At 42.7% G+C, this 18,465-nt stretch overlaps 1 protein-coding gene, 1 long non-coding RNA gene and 1 pseudogene across 3 annotated transcripts in view; all 3 read left to right on the top strand.

Moving 5' to 3' along the window:
• Positions 1-13,436, top strand: part of LOC306652383 (uncharacterized protein) — a gene marked incomplete at its 5' end in the record, with an annotated part of 29,571 nt that extends 16,135 nt beyond the window's left edge. Inside the window, 4 exons of the mRNA XM_079125308.1 lie at positions 5,927-6,159; positions 10,970-11,176; positions 12,358-12,554; positions 13,164-13,436. Of these exons, the coding sequence (XP_078981434.1) occupies positions 5,927-5,967 (41 nt within the window). The 3' untranslated portion in view covers positions 5,968-6,159; positions 10,970-11,176; positions 12,358-12,554; positions 13,164-13,436. The remainder of the gene's footprint in view (positions 1-5,926; positions 6,160-10,969; positions 11,177-12,357; positions 12,555-13,163) is intronic.
• A 762-nt stretch (positions 13,437-14,198) lies between these two features.
• Positions 14,199-18,421, top strand: LOC306652375. The gene is made up of 3 exons (XR_013761384.1): positions 14,199-14,283; positions 15,923-15,994; positions 18,329-18,421. It is a non-coding gene; the product is annotated as an uncharacterized lncRNA (long non-coding RNA).
• Positions 14,502-15,342, top strand: LOC306652378 (GRIP and coiled-coil domain-containing protein 2-like; annotated as a pseudogene). The gene is made up of 2 exons: positions 14,502-14,526; positions 14,574-15,342. The product of its transcript is annotated as a GRIP and coiled-coil domain-containing protein 2-like (transcript).
• Positions 18,422-18,465: the final 44 nt, after the last annotated feature.

Genomic DNA, 18,465 nt, shown 5'->3' with positions numbered 1-18,465 from the left:
GGGGGGCCTTTAAGAGTAGTTTTTTTTTATTTTTATTTTTTTTAAACTAGGTGGAGGAGAGAGTTAAACTATTTCATGGGTGAACTGTGTTATTTGGCAAAAGATCTGTGGATAACAGGTTGGAAGGGAGACAAGTCGTTATTCCTGTTTTAATTTCACATGGACCAAAGTCTCTGCAGGCTTCCTAAAGGTGCCTGGCTTTAGGCAGAGAGATAAGTTGTGAGCATTGGCTGAGTGGCTTGGGGTTGTAGACAGAGGAGCATGCCCAGTCCTTCAGGCTAGAGCTTAGACATCCATTGTGCTGACTCCCTGCTGGTGTTCAGATCACTGTCATTTACTTCTTTCTTCCCTGCCTTCCTCATGGAAATAAAAGTTCTACTGTCTCTCTGGCTGCTATCCCTCCTGTGCCCAGGACAGCATTGGGCATGTAGTCAGTGCCCAGTAAAGCATGGTGGGTAGATAGCGGGGAAGCATGCAAAGAAGCTGACTGAGGCCCGCTGTTGAAGATTTGTAAGGCAAAGGAAAGTGACATGTCCAGATGGCCCCCTGACTTGACTTCTCTGTCATGTGGAAGCATAGCCATACAAACCTTGGACTTTTCACTTTGGCATAGTATGCAACAAATTATGTGAGCTCTTCAACACTTTATAATACACAGGCTTTGTATTGGATGGTTTTGCCCAACTGCAGTAACACTTGACCTGCCTCTCTTGGCCTAATGTGAACTGTAGTGGTTCTTTTCTCGAGGTGTTTCCCTTACTTGGGAGGAAGGAAATTGATTTCTGCTTTGCTGTTTCCTGAAACAGTTCTGTAGGAGAAGGAAAAATGTCCTCTCCCTAGGTTCTGTAGTTGAGGCCCTGGAAATGACATCACTATATAGCATATGAGCAAGAGAAAAAGAGTTTGATTTGAATGCACGCAGAGTATATACACGTGGCAGAAACTCAGCCTTGTAACTGGTAGGGTGATTAGAATTGGCCTTGCACGCACCTTAAGGGAAAGCAACCAGTTGACTGAGGACTGAAATGACAGGAAAAGGGGTCCAGCTCTGAGGTGGCTCAGGGTCGGGGAGGTAAACATGGGGGAAACTAATGGAAGGAAGGGCTGTCTCTGTGAGGCTGTGTGAGCCCCTCATGCTGCCGAGATCTAGAGGTCAAAGGTATCTTCCTGGGACAGAGGGGGAAATGCCTGTGCGGATGGAGAGTCCCTCCTGACTCGAGGCAGATGGGTCAGGGCAGACAGTCTTTCTGGTACCCCGTCTTTTATGTTTCTCAGTTATCTTTGGCTCAAAATTATTCTTATGCTGAAGTGGCATGTTTGGGGGTGACAGTTTTGATCCGTGACACTTCAAAGCTAATATGTCCTAAAAAAAGAAAGGAAGGAAGAAATGAAACCTGAGGAGGCAGTGCTGGGGAGCGAGAGCACATCGTGGGATTTGTTCTCCCCACTCCTCGGGCCAGATCCACAGGGTGTGAGAGTTGGACCTTTCCTGGGCCCTTGGCTGCTCCATAAAACTTGAAAAAATCTCTTCTGCTTCAGCTCTTCCTGGGACCAGACACTGCAGCCATGACAGTTGGGAGGCCCTATGGCCACCATCACGTCTGCTTGGAGCCACTGAATCCTGTTCGCGGCCATGCCAGTCTGCTCTAGAGCCTGATAAATAGTGAAGAAAACAGTACACTTCACCAGCACTCAGGTTTATTTGAAAAGTAATTTATAATTAGATTATTTGAATGTGCGTGCCCAGGTTTCATTTCTAAAAAGACTTCTACAGTGAGAATTTGGTAACACCCCCGAGAAAACAGCCTCATCTTAAGAAGCATAGGCTCCATAAGACAGTCGTATAAAACACAAATGAAAACGTTAACAAAAGAAAAGGACAGGTAACGACAGACTGTCACCCTTGAGAAATGGACCACAGCTTTTATTCTAGACTCTTCTGTCACTACCGCAGATCACAAAGGTCCCTTCTTGTTGGTGGTGGTTGGCCAAACAGTTGTAGTGTCAGATTGTTTGTGCCCTCTGCTGTCTCCTGCACACCCCAGGGGTTTGGGAGTACTTCCGGCCTCTGGAAGCTTGGCCAGGGTCCTCCCTTCCACCTTCAACAAGTACAGAGTGGACGGTGGTGGTGCACAGCATTAGTCTTCTCCAAATCCTGCAGTTGGCTTTACACTGACCTTTGTGAACCTAAAGAAGACATTCATTGGTGTTTTAAAGAGACTCTTAGGTCCTAGTTGGGTCGTTCTTCAGGGCTGATGTGAGTTCCCACACCAGAGCCAGTCACTGGGTTTCGTATCTCTTGTGTTGGTTCGCTTTTCATCGCTGTCACAAATACCTGAGATGACTGACTTAGGGAAGGTTGGTTTGGCTCCCAGTTCTGGAGTCTCCAGTCCGTGACTAGCTGGCCCCCTTGCTCGTGAGCCTGTGATGGGACAGCACATCATAGCAGCGGCTTATGGCAGAGCAAAAGTGTTCACCTCATGGCAAGCCAGGGAGCAGAGAGGAAGGGGCTGGGTTCCCACTGTGCTCTTCAAGGGCACGCCCCCAGTGACCCAAGGACCTCCCGCCAGACCCCACCTTGTGTAGTTCCCTCCTCTTCCAATACACTAGCTGTGAATCAGGCCTTTAACACATGGACCTTGGGGAGGCATTGAAGATCCAAACTGTAGCATGAGTGTAGGGAGGATTTGGGAAATAATTGTGAATTAAAATTCTGAAAATCTTAGAAGTCAGCTGATGCAGCCACAGCTTCATGGTCAGTAAGAAGTGACTGAGAGACTTGTCCTTGTGTTTTGCAACCTTGTGATGGTTAATCAATCCCTGCCTTCCCCCCACCCCCACCGCGCCTGTGTCTATGGCTGTTTCAGGGTAGTGGACAGGGGTCGTTGTCGTGAAAGCAGCAGAGATTCCTCAAGTGCCTGGGTGCATCTGTCCTTCCTGCTTCTTGTCCCTTGTGCTCTCTTCCTTCCCTTTGCCCAGCTCCCTGGATGAAGGCCCTGTCTCTTGTGCGTCAGGGTCTGATTGCTTAAGAGAGCAGCAGCAGGCTTGCTGAGCAGGAAGGGGAGCCCAAGAAGTTCTGAGAAGCGGTGGTGACGTTGGAGGGCCAGGTTCATCCTCATCGAGGCAGAGGAGGTGGTCACCTACTGCTCCTGCTGCTGCTGTAAGGGCCAGGTGCTGCGCCAAGGCTGTCTGTACATCAGCATTAACCGCCTCTGCTTCTACCCCTTCTCCTGGTCAAGGAAGTCATGTGAGGCCAGTATCAGCATCTGCAGTGATTTGTTCCTTCAAGATAAAATTGACCCTGGGGTTGATTGGCATGGCTCCCTAGAGAAGCCATTAAAGGTTAAATCCAACAGCAAAAGATTTAAATGGGTGGTTGAGATGACAGCAGGTGATACTGGATTAGTTTCCAAATGATTTGTGCAGATAATTAAGTTTAATTATACGTGCTACAACCATGGAGCTTGATTTTTATTTATTTATTTGTTTCTTGGAGACAATTCATGTTTCTGCTTTTTTCGGGAGCATATCTGTATAGCTTATTTAAATAGCTACTCAAGACCTTTTACTACTATAGACCATGTTGAAGGTACAGTATCATATCTGATGGGTGAATATTTCTAAAGGAGTAGCATGTACTTCTTCTTAATGCAGAAGGACATCTTTGAAAACACCCATCCCTGAACATCAGGACTGTTGACTATGCAGAATGCTTTACCTGGGTCCACTTGAGATCCAGAAAGAATTGGTGGACATCGCACCAGCAGAGGACACTGTCCTCAGGACTGGCATTCCCACAGGGAAAGGCAAAGCCACATGTGTCAGTTGTGTGTGGAAAGTTTCAAAAGCCATTGCCATTGAAAACACTTTCAGAAGCCATTTCAAGAGCCCGTGCTGGGTGGCACGGGAGACGCACAGGTGTGTGTGGTTTTCTTCATTTATTCTCCAAATGCAGCCAGTGGGAGGCCTGTCCTGAATGTGTGCTGTGGCCAGCCTCCTGCACATGCTGTTTTCTCTTTCTGTTTCACCAGCCTTGGTTCTGATGCCTCAGCACCCTGCCCTGTGTGCCCAGTCCTCTCCTGACCTTGCTTGGAATGGGCCCCGGCCTAAGCTTGGCCATCCTTCTTTTCCTTCTTTCTGAAGTGCTTTTCAAAATGAACACCCTGCTTTCCTTCTGTCCTTAGCCTCTTCAGAAACTCCTGTTTGTCCTTCAAAACCCAATTCAGATTGGTCACCTCCACCATGCCTTGGGCCCCATATAATGCACGCCATGGCTGTTTCTGAGCTGGGTTCCGTCAAGTTGGTGTTGCTTATTTGCTTGTAGGTTAGTTTTTCCTGTTTGTGCTGCTTAAATGCAGGGCTCTTCACACAGCAGTCACTTAATGAACACAATTTGGCAGTGTAGACAAAAGTAGTGTGGGCGGAAGAGCTGGGATAGCTGGAAAAGAGTAGTTCCAGGCCTGACATAGAAATGAGGCCGTTTAACATTCTAAAAGCCTTGAAAATGCTATTGCTAAATAAGTGGAAGGAAATGTGACAATATGACATTCATTCTCCACTTTTATGTGAAAAGGAAATGTTCTAATTTGGGACACTAAGAATAGTCACTAAACCTAACTGTGTTAGGATGATGATATTTGGAAAAAAGTAATGATTGGTAATATTCGATCATGTTTTTCAACTTGTTATCTGTGCAGTGGATTGGCTAACAGATAGAAGATTTTATCTTCTCCCCCTTTCCTCTGCATTAGCCTACTGCCTATCACTGTATCAAAAATAACTCTTGGCTGCGTACTGTGGCACAAGCGTGTAATCCCAGCATCCTGGAGACTGAGAAGGATGGCAAGTTCAAAGGCAGCCTCAGCAAAGGAGAGGCACTAAGCAGCTCAGTGAGATCTGTCTCTACATGAAATACAAAATTGGGCTGGGGATATGGCTCAGTAATCAAGTACCCTTCACTTTAATCCCTGGTACACCCGCCAAAAAATAAAATCTGGGTCTAGCATATTGGAATAAAAATGTATCACCTGCACTGTATTACATTATTTTATTAGTAGCAGTAGTACTGGGGATTGAAGTCAGGGCTCTTAACTATTGAGCCCTGCCTCCCTGCTTTCTGAGACAGGGACTTGCTAAGTTCCCTCCTTGGCAAGGAGGGATCCTCCTGCCTCCTGGATCACTGGGACTGTAGGTGTTGTGCCACAGCACCTGACTATCTTTCTGGCAGTGCTGGATCAAACCCAGGGCTCCACACATGCTTGGCAAGTGCTCTACTACTGAACTATATCCCAGCACCTGCTTTCTTTTCCTTAAGTGAAGGAGTCTTGCTTTGTTGCCCAGACTGGCCCTAAAACACTGGGCTCAAGACACGCACCTGCCTCAGGCTTGCAGGTAGCTGGGAGGTGCACACACAGTGTGCCTGAATGTACTGTTTTACCTTAGCATTTCATAAAAATGGCTTGTACTGTCTTCTAAGCATAAGAGTCATGTGACACAGACTCGATGCTCAGCCGTCTTATGTAAAGGAGACATGAATAACCCCCTTGCACACTTCTTTTTCTTCTACCTTGATATGTGAGTGCTGTTTTGAAACTAGAGTTTGTGTGATTCAGAAACTTTTGCATGAGTGTTTAAATATTCTTGGAGATGTATGCTGTTGTATTCCAAAATGATGGTCCTTGAAAGTATGCAGTAGCCAGCACCCTGGGAGATGACACTTAAATCTTTAAGAAAATCATTGGCACATGAGTTGGGTTTCACCAGCAGCTGTCAGGCAGTTGTGTACTCTTCTCCTGGGCTGGCTTTGAAGACTTTTGCATTTTAGCTGAAAAAAAAAAAAAATAGAACTTTGGATTGTTATTTGCTGATGCTTGAAGTTTGGCTCCCACTTTATTGGGGATCTGAATTTGCATCTTTTCTCTTTCAGTTCAACTTATAATCCCTTGGGTTGATATCCAGAAATTGTAAAGGACAGACAACTTCTTTCTGGCAGACACATCCGGATCACCATGCAGAATAAGGAGCGTGACTCCTCCATGTTTCTGATCCTGGATGCGGTCTTGAAGATCGTGGAGCAGCTGGTAGATGTGATGCTGCGGAGGCTGCTGGATAATGAGGTCTGGAGCCAGATGTGCAGGAACCAAGCCAGATCACCAAGAGGTAGAGCTTCAGTCCCATGATGTCCCTCAGCTGCTTGACCTTTTCATGTGCTTTGGTTAGCACCTTCTGGTTGTGAGATCATCCCTGTGTCCCTGGGCATTGATTTTTCATCTGAAGTTCAAACCCAGTGTGTGAGCTGGACTTTGATTTCAGGTTTGCAGATCATAACTGGGTAACTAACTTCAGCTCTGATGTCAAGGTAAACCGTTTTGAAAGATCCTTAGAGAAAAGAGTGACCATAGAGTACTGTCCTGGATTCAAGTTTTTGACATAGTTACAGAATCAAGGCTGATCAAATACTGCTAGTCATTAAACAGAGATTTTTTTTTTTTTTTTACTGTGAAATGCATGTAACATAGACCTCACCATTTTCAGGCATGTAGTTCAGTATCATTAAGTACATTCACACTGATACATGACCATCCTCACTGCCCATTCTAGAACTCATCTGACTTGATTAAACTAAAACTCTACCTACTAGACACTACCACCCTATTCAGCCTCGACCTGACAACTGCCATTCTGCTGTCTCTGTGGAATCAACTGGGTCCTTCACATAAGTAGACAACATTCAATGTTTTGCCTTGGGCTTCCTTTGCTTAATATAATGTCCTCAAGGTTCAACTCTGTTACGGCATATGTCAGAATGTCCTTCCTTTCAGGGGTTGAATCATAATCCAATGTATGTACGTACCCCACTGTGTTTATCCACTCGTCTGTCCGTGCACACTTACCTTCCTTTCACCTTCTGGCTATTGTGAACAATGCTGTCATGAACTGAGCACACTAATTTCTCTGACACCTGCTTTCAATTCTATCAAGTATTTTTACCCAGAAGTGGAATAGCCAAATCATATAATTCTATGTTTATTTTTTTTTTAAAATCAGTCTGAGCTTTTGACATTAAAATTGTTGTCTCTTTTAACATTCCTGTATTTGTTTTCTTTTTCAATTGACATTTCTCTAAAAATACCCAAGGAGATGAGTAAAACATAGCTATAATACCTTTGCTCATGAGGCAGTTTAGTACTACAGCATCTGAAACTCTTGCTTTGTAATCCTTTTGGAGCATTTTTTATTTTGATGTTTTGAATTAGGGATGCTCAACTGCTAAAGTTTACATTGATGATCTGAAAAACTCTGAAATTTGTAACTCTTCTGGTCCCAAGCATTTTGAATAAGAACGACTCAAACTGCAGTGAATTCATTCAAAGCCATGAGGTCTAGTGTTCAGTGCCAATACAAAGAAAGCCATTTTGCAAACAGCAGATCTCTTCCTCCTTACCACATGCACTTTCTTCTGACTGTCTGGTGGGGGTGCATCTTTCTAAGTGGTGGTCTGTGAACAGCAGCGTGTTTGGGGTTTTCTTGTATTCAGAATGACTTTAGGTCCCTTCCAGCTGTGTGCATGTATTGCAAAACTGGTCATGTGTTGCCACAAGAGGCACACACAAAAAAAATGAAATACTCTTGGTAGGTTTTCTTTTTTCTTTTTGTCCCAAATTGGTTAAATTCTAATAAACTGCACGTGGTGTTGAGTCATCTGTGATGTGTAGCAGTTGTTTTGCAAGATGGATGGTGCTTGTCTCTTCCTTACAAGAGAGCTCTTGGGGCCTCTGATCATTATTTTGTTCCTTGTCCCATGTGCCTCTTGGCTGCAGGACCCCCAGTATGGTCCCCAACTTGGTGTCATGTGTTTTCAAAGAAGACAACACAGTATGGGGAGAGCCAGGCTTGTTCGTGTTTTTCATGTTTAAGTGAGATAGTTGGTGTCCAAGTCCTTTTACTCCAGCTGACGAAGATCTGTCACATGAAAAGTCCACAGTTAGCAGCCCTGAGGGAATGAGTTTGTGGTGTATGCATAATTAGAGGGCTCATAAAACCGCCAGCTGAAGGTTGATCCTCTCCCTGTACTAGTCTCAGGCGCAGGAGGCCAGCTCACAGGCCAGTGTGTGCTGGCGGCCCGGGGGCATCAGGATTTCAGGTAATATCCTGGCCAGCTCCACTTCAGATGTGGCATTTTGGTTTGGTGCAAAGTGAGCAGAAAAGAGGAAGGTGGAAGATCTGTAGCACCTGGCTCCCTTGTGGTAAATCGAGCATCTTGGAAGAAAAGGTATGCCTATAGTCCAGAACTTCCTACGTTTGTGTCCCTGCAGGGTTCCACCTATTAACTTCAGCTTCAGCAACAAGCCTGCGGTGTATTGCTTCACGTTCTGTCAGCACATTTCTCTCCTCCTTGTTACAGGCTCATCCAGAGGTGTGCGTTAATTCAGGGGTGGTTGGTGGCACCTAACTGCTGTAGTTTCAGCTGAAACTCTCTGGCCGTGACTGATTTGGCCTGGTCACACTGCAACTCTGCAGGCACCTGGCTTCTGGGCGCGTCTCTGTCCTGGGGTGCTTGTGCCTGGCTTAGACCCATCAGCTCCCATCTTCTCAGTGTTGGGGCCTGACCTTGTCTGTGGAGGGGAAGCAGAGACATTGGAGTATGGCAAGGTCTAGGAGGCAAGTCGTGGCTAGCTGGCTTGGTTTCTGATGTTGTTCAGAAAAAGGAAAGTGATATGGTTAGCCTCAAAACTGCCACCTGCCTGGAACCTTAAAGGGAGTTGTCACTCCTGTGTTCATGAAGAGCTGGTTTCTCACAAGGTTCATTGGACTTGAGGGGTTGTGCTAGAAATTGAAACACTCACGTACTTCAAAGTGAAGTTGAATGGCTTTCCAGGAGGAAGGGAAGAACGCAGGCCTTTAAGCCCTTCTGGGATTTTGTTCTTGTAATTTGAGGTTTCTGGTCTCTGCTTACCAAATGTGCCCAGAGGGAGCTTGGATGCTGGGTGTGTAGCATACCCATCTGCTCTGAGGCCACAGAGAGGCCTCAGTTGGTGGCTGAGGTGGTCAGTGAACTGAGAGGAAACTGTTGTTCTCAGTTGCCTCAGACACATGAACACCATGTAATAATTTCAGGACTTGTGTGCAAATAGATAGCAGTACTCCTGCCCTTAGTGCTCAGGTTGAGCTACTGGGATTTGTGCTCATTACTGTCTTGGTGTGTCTTGGCCTCCACCTTCTCCTGAGGGGGAAGGGAAATGTCCCACTAGGGAGGAATTCATTGGCACCAGAAGCACAGCTTGTGCGATATTTGTAATGAGTAAGGTGTGTAAGGCATAAGCTTGACTTTAAGTTCCTCAAACCAGTGTGGCCAGCATGTTTTGGGGACAAGGACGTCAGTTTTTCCAACTCATTTAAGTGTATTATGTAAATTAAATTTCTTCTTAACAGATACATAAAAAACCTAAAGATTGTACATGTCAATGGGGGAGCCCTAGGGTGTTCTGAATGCAGATACACTTTGTGTGATTTTTAACTCTGGTAAACCTACCTGTCTGCTCCAAACATCATTTCTTTAGGGTGGAAAATAATCAAAATCCTTTCATCTATCATTTTGAAGTATTCGGTGTGGGATTGGCACCTGTAGTCACCTGCTCTGCAGCAGCACCCCGGAACTTCCTGCTCCTTCTCTCACTGGCTCAGAACCCATTAGGCAACCTCTCTGGCCTCTGGTTTCCACCATTCTACCTTCAACTGTATGACAGCAACATTTTTTAGATTTCAATGTAAACGTGTTGGATATATTTGGCTCTCAGTGACCTTGGGGTCTCCATGAGGGACCTCACCTTCCATTCTTGCAGTATGTGAACTTCTTTGTATTTGTTCTTTATAGATATACTTGACCGCCATGTGAACTTTGACATGTCCAACATCCATGGAAGTACAGCTTCCCTTCTTGTGGTTGTACAAGATGTGGAGCTAACCAGGTGTATATTCATATACGAACGTAGGAAATTGTGTGTGATTCAGTGTGTGAACTTGCACAGTGCACTTGGCTTCCCCTGGCTCCCTTTTGGATATCCACATATGAACAATTAAACCCTTTCAGTGGGTAGTTCAGGTTTTTACAAGAATCACAGGACCACACAATCATCACCACAGCCACAGAACCTTTTATTACCACTCCAAAGAAGCCTCAGGTTCATGAGCAGCCACTCCTTATTTTTGTCTGTCAGCCTCCTATGTGGACATTTCGTGTAAATGAACCTGGCACCTTGTGGTCTTTGTGTCTGGCTTCTTTCACTCAGCCTGAGGTTTCCAAGCTCTGTCCATGCACACTTTCTGTTGATGGCTGAGTACTTCTACCCTGCTTGAGGGGATGTGCCACATTTGGTGTGTCCATTGATCAACTGGTGGACATGGGGTAGTTTCCACCTTTGACTATGAATCTGTTGCTGTATTTGTGTGCCAGTTAGTGGACATCAATTCTCAATTGTGTTGTGTGCATTCAACTGGGAGGGAATGTCTGGGTAAGCACTGCGTCCACTTTCAACCTTTGAGGGCTTCTGGCTGTTTGCCAACATGAGAGTGTCATTTTTCCTTCCACGAGCAGCGTGCTAGGGCTCCACCTTCCCCACGTCTCACCGATGCTCACCCCGCTTATCATCTGACCTCCACACATGGCCTCTGCTGCTATTTTTGGAGTACTTCTCACAGTTACTCCAACCAGGATGGAATGCTTATTTTAGTTCATGAGTTCATGAACTTCTTGCTGGTGGGGACAGCAGAATCTGCTCTTCGCATTTGCTCCCAAGGTTGACCGTGGGTCTGGATGGACCATGGGCTTCACTGGCTCTGGAGGAGCATGACTTCTTATTTCAGTCTCTAAATTATCAGGTTGTGCCAGTGAGTTCAAAAGTGTTTTCCTTTGGAGTTTCCTCTCTGTAGACCTTTCCATGTCTTCTTTACATCTCCCACCTCTCACCAGGGACCTTGAAGCCAGAGCACAGAAGGAGCTTTTCCGAGGCCTCTTCAGGCTGCCAAGAAAGGAGAAGCTGCATGCTGTGGTGGACTGCTCCTCTCGATTCCCTTCGATCACTGCCACACTGCGGGATGAATGTTTACCTTTGACAGCTCCACCTGCTTTGCCAGCAGAGAAGATGGCTGCTACAGTGTTGTCCTTCTGCTCAGAGAGGTAGACCCTGCCCCTCACCTCTGTTTGACCTGCTGTGCACACTCTGAAGCAGCCTTTTGTCATTTAACCCATTTTGTTGAGTCTATTTTACTGTTGCTAAAACAAAATGCTTGATGTCAGGTTTACTTATTAACCAAGAAGAAAAGCAAAAAGGAAGAACATGGTGCTGGGTCAGCACCAGTGAGGCATTGTGGTGTACAGTGTCCCTGTGGCAGGAGCATTAGTAGATGGAAACATCACGTGTGAAGACAGGAAGCCAGAGAATGGGGAGGGACCATTGTGTTGTAACAACCCCTGTTGTTATACATCTCTGGAACTTGTGAAAGATTTAAAAATGCCTCCTTTTGTGAGGATTAGGTCCCTCCTATAACTCTGATTCTCTCGTTGGAAAGGGGAGTGTGGGCAACCTGAGTTTACTTCTGAATGCAAGCAGCTCGGTCCTCGATCTCAGGGATATCTGCTGAGGGGGTACCACAGCTGTTACACATCAAGACCTCTGGGGTCTCGCTTCTCTTAGCATAGGTCCTGAGCCTGATTGTTTAGAAACTGTGTTTTTCCTTGTATGATTTCCTACCTCCATGCCCTCTTTCTGCAGTAGATGTCTTCATTTTGCAAGCATTATTATCAGTGGAGCAAGAAATCGACATGATGACCTACATACCTAAAAAATTGATTTGGAATTATGCATAGCATCAATTGACCTTGTAACCATTTTGTAAGTGGAATCCTACAGCTTTTCATTTTGTGACTTGTTTATTGCAACACACAATGTCCTTAATGTTGATCCACCTCTTATCTGTTAGAATTCCCTTCCTTTGGAAGTCTGAGTAATATTCCATGGTAACCTAAACCACAGTTCCTTTATCCATTCATCTGTGCATGGAAGCTTGGGTTACTTCTACCTTTTGGTGATTGTGATTGATGCTCCCTTGCACACTTTTCAACCTTTATACCAGGTCCTTGTTGCCATTATTCCATGTTAGATTAACTTCTGAGCATGTTTGTGGAGGCCTGCCTTTCTTCTTTTTTGTGGTCCTTACTGTGATTCAAATCTTTTTATTAGTGCCTTGCAATTATACATAACAGTGAGATTCATTGTTCTGTATTGGAACATGCACAGAATGTAATTGGTAAGTTCCATTCTCCAGCACCTCCCCTTCACATGCCGTCTTTTGCATCAGGTAGTGGGCATGGAGTAGATGGCGGACACCAGTCTGCTGCCCAGCCCCATCCTCATCAGCATCAGGAGCAAGATGGCCTTCCAGTTCATCGAGCTCAAGGATAGAGAGACCTTGGTGGAGACCCTGCTTGAGAGACTGAGCAGGTCCACACCAACCATCCTGTGCACTATGACACCTCAACCAATGACGAGGACATGGTAGGAGCCTGCAGCATGGTGGCTTTCCATGACATCACAGTCCCCCTCTCACCACCTCTGTGTCAGTGGGCTCCAGAGGGCATGTGTAGGAAGGTGACCCCCTTGGGTGTGAGCACACAATGTGCTAGAGGTGATTGGGCCTCCAGTAGTTGGGGGTGTGAGTCTGGTGTCACCTCTGATGGGCTGGGTGTCCCGAGTGGGCATTGAACGTAATAGAGGGGCTGGTCGGGAATCACCACCACTGCTTGGAGGGTTTGATCTGCTGTCCTCCAGGTTTCGGGGGGCTGGTGGTGTGCTCCCTGGGTGGGTGTGGGCCAGACACGCCCCTCCACGGGCCAGAGGGATTATCGGGCACCCCCACCTTCCTCACAGGCTGGGGTGCCGCCACACCCCAAGGTTGCAGGTGTTGATGCCCTTTGGAACAGACAAAACCCTCTGGGAGAGATGTTCCCTCATTCTTAGGGTTTGATGGCTCTAGAAAAGGACCTGGGTCTGCCAGAGCCTCACCTTCAAGAACTTTCTTTGACATATACTTTTAAAAACACATTTTAAACTTAATAATGGTGCATATTTTCCTCTCACTCTTTTTTTTTTTGTTTTCTTTTAAAGGCTGGACACACATCACCTGTTTTGTACTTTCCAAGCATGTGCAGTGACCACAAGTTTGGGGATCTTGAAATGGTGTCCTGTCACAGCAGCAAGGAGCATGAAGACAAGATCCCACCTCTGCACCCCGGGCCCCTGACCGTCGTCCTCCAGCCTTTGGGCAGCCAGAACCCTGACTCTCGCCTGGTTGGTGAGGCCACTCCTTCCCTGGTGTGCCATGGGCACTGGAGGCTGTGCATTGACCATAGAGGGTGTGGCACCTGAGCACCAGCTCCTCTGGACTCCAGGTGGGAGAGGTGGCCACAGACCTTGGGCAGCAAGGGCTCTCTTGAGGGCTCAGGCAGCAGAGGGGAAGCCGGCCTTTCCCCTGTCTGTTATTGGCTCTCGTGCCATTTCTGCTATGTGACTTAGTATCTTAAAAGATGAGGTAACTTATATGAAAATATTAAATTAAAACTTGAAATGGATGCCCAACATATAATGGATGAGTTTTTTCATGAATGAGAATATTTAGAGTTTAAAATTAATGAACCCCTATTAGCTAAAGAAGAACAGGGCTGTGTAATAGAAAAATTAAAATATGAGCCAGAAGATTTAAAAAAACAGTTTTTCTGTACTATAGAATAACATAACAAAGAAGTGCAGAATCTTAAGGAACAACATCAAAAAGAAATATTAGAACTAAATGAGACAATTTTGTCAGGTTCAGAAAAGAAAATTAACATTAATGTTGAAATACAGGGTCTTAAGGAACATGTGAAAACCTACAACAAGAAAAGCAAGAAGTAATATTAAATTATGAGAGTTTGCAAGAGATTATGGAAATTTTACGAACAGTACTGGGAGAATCTGCTGGGAAAATAAGTCAAGAGTTTGAATCAATGAAACAACAGCAAGCATCTGATGTTCATGAACTTCAGCAGAAGCTCAGAACTGCATTTAATGAAAAGAATGCTCTTCTGGAAACTGTAAATCGACTCCAGGGAGAAAATGAAAAGTTATTATCTCAACAAAGATTAGTACCTGAACTTGAAATACCATAAAGAGCCTTCAGGAAAAGAATGAATTGTATGCAGTTAGTCTCAGTGAAAGAGATACCATGTTACAAGAATTAGAAGCAAAGGTAAGTTCTCTCGCTCAGGAAAAAGATGATTTTCTAAGTAAAATTAAAAATTCCTGTGAAGAAATACATAGTCTCCTTAATAAATGTGAAGGGAAGGAAGCTTAGCCATAGAACTCAAGAGAGAGTAGAGCAAACTGCCCAATACAATAGTGAACTAGAACAAAGGGTAAATGAATTAACAGGAACACTAGATAAGACTTTAAAAGAAAAAGATCAAAATGACCAAAATTAGAAAACCTTATGGTTCAAATCAAAACCCTCTCTGAAAACAGGAATATTTTCATCCAAAGCAAAGTCTCTTCATGAGGAAAATATAGACTAAACTCTGAAAACAACCAGTTGAGTAGGGATTTGGAAGCTCTTCTGTCTCAAAAAAGATTTTCTCCTAAAAGAACATATTACTGAATTAGAAAAGAAGCTTCAGGTCATGGTTGTAGAGCGAGATAATTTAAATAAACTGTTTGAAAATGAGCAAGTCCAGAAATCATTTGTCAAAACCCAGGTATACAGTTTTCTAAGCAAATTGGGTCAAAGATTTCAGAAGAAAATGATGAGGAAGATGTTGAGATATCCTACAAACTGTTAATGAATCCTTAACAAAAATAAATGAAGAAAAAACACAACTTGATTTTTTCAATATGGTGAAAGGGTATTAGAGTTAGAAAAAGAGATTTAAGTGCCTTCAAGAAGAGAATGCTGTTCAGTGTGAAGAAACTTAGGTCTTTATTGAGAGACTTATGAACTAGAATAAGGTCTCTTAAGGAAAGAGTTAGAAGAAACCTAGTCAAAAAAGGAGGCACTACAACTTGATCTTCTAGAAATGAAGAATGCTAATGAAAAAACAAGACTTGAAAATCAGAATTTTTAATTCAAGTTGAAGAAGTATCTCAAACATTACATAGCAAAAATTAAGTCCATTATCAAAAATCTTATATAATGGAACCCGAAAGTCTAAGGCCATTACTAGAACAAAAAGAATGTGAATTGCAAGGTGTGAGAGCAGAGTTGATATTATTAAGGTACATTACTTTAAACTTTAATGATTCAAAAAATTCTTAGTTCTGGTCATAGACTCTAGAAAATGCATGTATTAATATGTTTACACTTTGAAGTAAATTTTCAGCATCTAAGCTCAAGTGGCAGATTTCTGAAAAATGCTTTAAAATTTAGATGTATATCCCGTTTATTCTTACATTAATCTTTTTTGGGAGTATAGATATTTTAAAACTTTGAACTTAAATAAGATTAAATGATTAGGGCTCCAAAGTTTGTAACTAGTCACTAGCAAACCTTTAATCATGAAGATATTTTTATTCTTAAGCATAGTATCTTTCTTAAAGAGCAGTATTGAGCAAAAAAGTGGGCAGTTTCACTTTGGCTAAATTTTTAGGGTTTTTTAAAATTGTGATGTAAAAACTGATTAACTATAGTCATCATTGATCATTTCTTTCTTACACATATATTTGATATTTGACATGTTACTCTTGCCCCTGAGTACTATTAGTACTTATAGTAAATGCCATATACATAAGGTTAGTATTACCTAGTCTGTCAACAGAAACAGATAATCAATTTGCTTTTTAATTATGGGAAAATAAGTAAATTCTGTTATTGGTTTTTGTTTTCCCCTAAAATCTAGGAGTCCATAGAGAAATCACCTTCTATAAATAATGATCAACTCTCTTCAGTAAAGAGCTGGAAGAAAAAATAGGTAACTATGGTTTTATATGTTGTCACTATTAGACAGATTCTGGTTAGAATAGATCAAGAAATAAAGTAGCTAAGTAATGAGTTGTTAAAAACATAAGTAACTGCCTTTGCCTTGAACCTCCATTGCCCCCTGCTGTTTGCCTTTCCTTTCAATTGTCACTTTCTATTTAATCCAACAAAACACTTGTGTGACATCATTTGTAAATAGTTACATGATTATTTGGGGGATTTTTCATTGAGCAAATATTATTTGAATGTCCACCTGTTCTAGACACTGTTAATAGAAAGGTCATCTAAGAGCTCACTGCATAGGGGAGCTTTAGTAGTCTGAGGTGTGAACAAAGATATAATACTGATAGCACAGGAAGTTGCCTATTGTAAGTTATGAAAAATATCAGAGAAAAGGGTTTTCAGCTAGTTCTTGAAGATTGGGAAATATGACACAAGAAGAAAGGTATTGCAGCAAGAAGGAACTGCAGGTGTTTGTATGTTAATATTTACAAAGTCAAGGATCAGACCAGTAAGCTCCTGGAGAGGTAGTGGCCTGATCATAAATGTGCTAGCATAATGTGCAGAGGAATTGAGACTTATACTTTTTTTTTTATTTCACATGTTTTACGTGGGCTAACTCTCTTATTCCCATTTAAAAGTGAAAATTTAGAAGTGTTGTATAAACATGCTCATGATTCATTAATTTAATAACCCATTTGATTAAGGTAAGGGAAGTTGAAAGAGTGTAGAATAACTCACAGTTTCTGTGTTGGGTGACTGGGGCATGGTGGGTTGTTCAGTTTTAGACTAATTTTAAATACCAATTCAAGTGAAGATGTCAGATAGAATGCTAATGTAAATCTGAAGTTAAAGGGAGATAACTAGGCTAGAGATAAAAATTTAGTTAAATAGCAGGCACTAAAAACCATAGAAATGAAAAGTTGTACCCCATTTGTGTACAATGAATCAAAATGTGTCTGTAAAATAAAAAATATTTTAATAAAAAAAGCCCTATGTGATTCAAATCACCCAGCAATATGGAAAAAAGAGGATCGGAGATAGACAGTTCCCTGTTTTTAAATGTTGAAAACAAAGGAAATTGAGAAGGAGCAACCAGTGAGTTTAAAAAAAAAAAAAAAAAAAAAAAAGGGAACAAAACTTTTTGTGAGTAAAGACAAGCACAAGTAAAAGAAGTTGGGAAACATTATCCATAGCAAGTTCTGCTGATGGGTCAAGTAAAATGAGCACTGAAACTAACCATTAGATTAAACATGTAGAGGAGTTACAGGATGTGCTAGTGTCTAAGCTTAATTGCAGTGGATTCAAGGAAAACCATGGGGGAAGAGAAATTGGAGAACAAACTCTTGGGAGAGTTTTTCTATAATAGCAGGGCATGAGTTTTTTTTTTTTTTATGGGAAAAATAACATATTTTATATGTTTCACCTAATTGTGTTCTTGCCCCTGACCTCTGTAGCTACCTCACTATTTGTTCCTGATCTTGGTTTCTTGATACTTGTTGCATGTTTATAAACTGTTGGGGGGAAATACACTAGGTGAAATTGCTGGTCTAATGCCAGAGTAGGTGAGATGGCATTGCAATGAAATGCAGAAGTAGAACAGTTGACCTTTGCTGCACTCTGTGGCACAGGTGCACACTGATTAATAGGTAAGGACAGGAATTCAGATCATTAGTAAAGATATCAAAAAATAGGGGCTGGGGTTGTAGGTCAGTGGTGGAGCACTTGCCTCGCATGTGTGAGGTCCTGGGTTCAATCCTCAGCACCACATAAAAATAAAATAAAGGTATCGTGTCCACCTACAACTAAAATATATATACAGATACCAAAAAGTAAAGTCCTGAGCACCAGAGTTCATATAGGAAAAGTAAAGAGCTTAAGGGGAAAATAATTGGGTAGTTCTAATATATTACATGTTTAGCTGTGAAACTCAAATTCACCAACCAAAAAGAGGACTGTACGTAGATACTTATACATATCTGTTACCTTTTCTACTCAGTCCCAATTTACAACCACCACTGAAAGTCCTAGCATACCACATTTCCAGAAAATCCAACATAAAGGAGTCTTAACTTTTCCAAATCCAAGATTATTAAAAGTGTACTGTTTTGGAGAACTGAAAAAAAATGGAGATTTCTGACTTTTGCCTTACTTAGATAATGAATGATTAAACTTTCACTTAATGATGATATTGATGTTTTGGCTATTTTAACTTCAAACTGAAGATTTTGTGTTCCAAAATAAAAATGAGGGTTAAAATAAGCAGGTAATTTGAATGTTTTTTCTGTTTGACTTCATGTATAATCCTTTCATTTTCTGATTTTAGGAAATCTGGAAAAAGAATCCAAAGAGAAGGAGGAAAAAATAAAATTAGTTACTGTGAAAGCAAAGAAAGAACTCTATTCCAGCAGAAAAGAGGTAAGCCAATTCAAAAACACAAGATTCAGTAATCTTACATTTTAG

This window comes from Sciurus vulgaris (genome assembly GCF_902686455.1).
Source record: "Sciurus vulgaris genome assembly, contig: HiC_scaffold_181_arrow_ctg1, whole genome shotgun sequence".
Lineage (NCBI taxonomy): Eukaryota > Metazoa > Chordata > Mammalia > Rodentia > Sciuridae > Sciurus > Sciurus vulgaris.
Note: the sequence above shows the minus strand (reverse complement) of the source record. Positions and strands in the feature narration are given on the sequence as shown.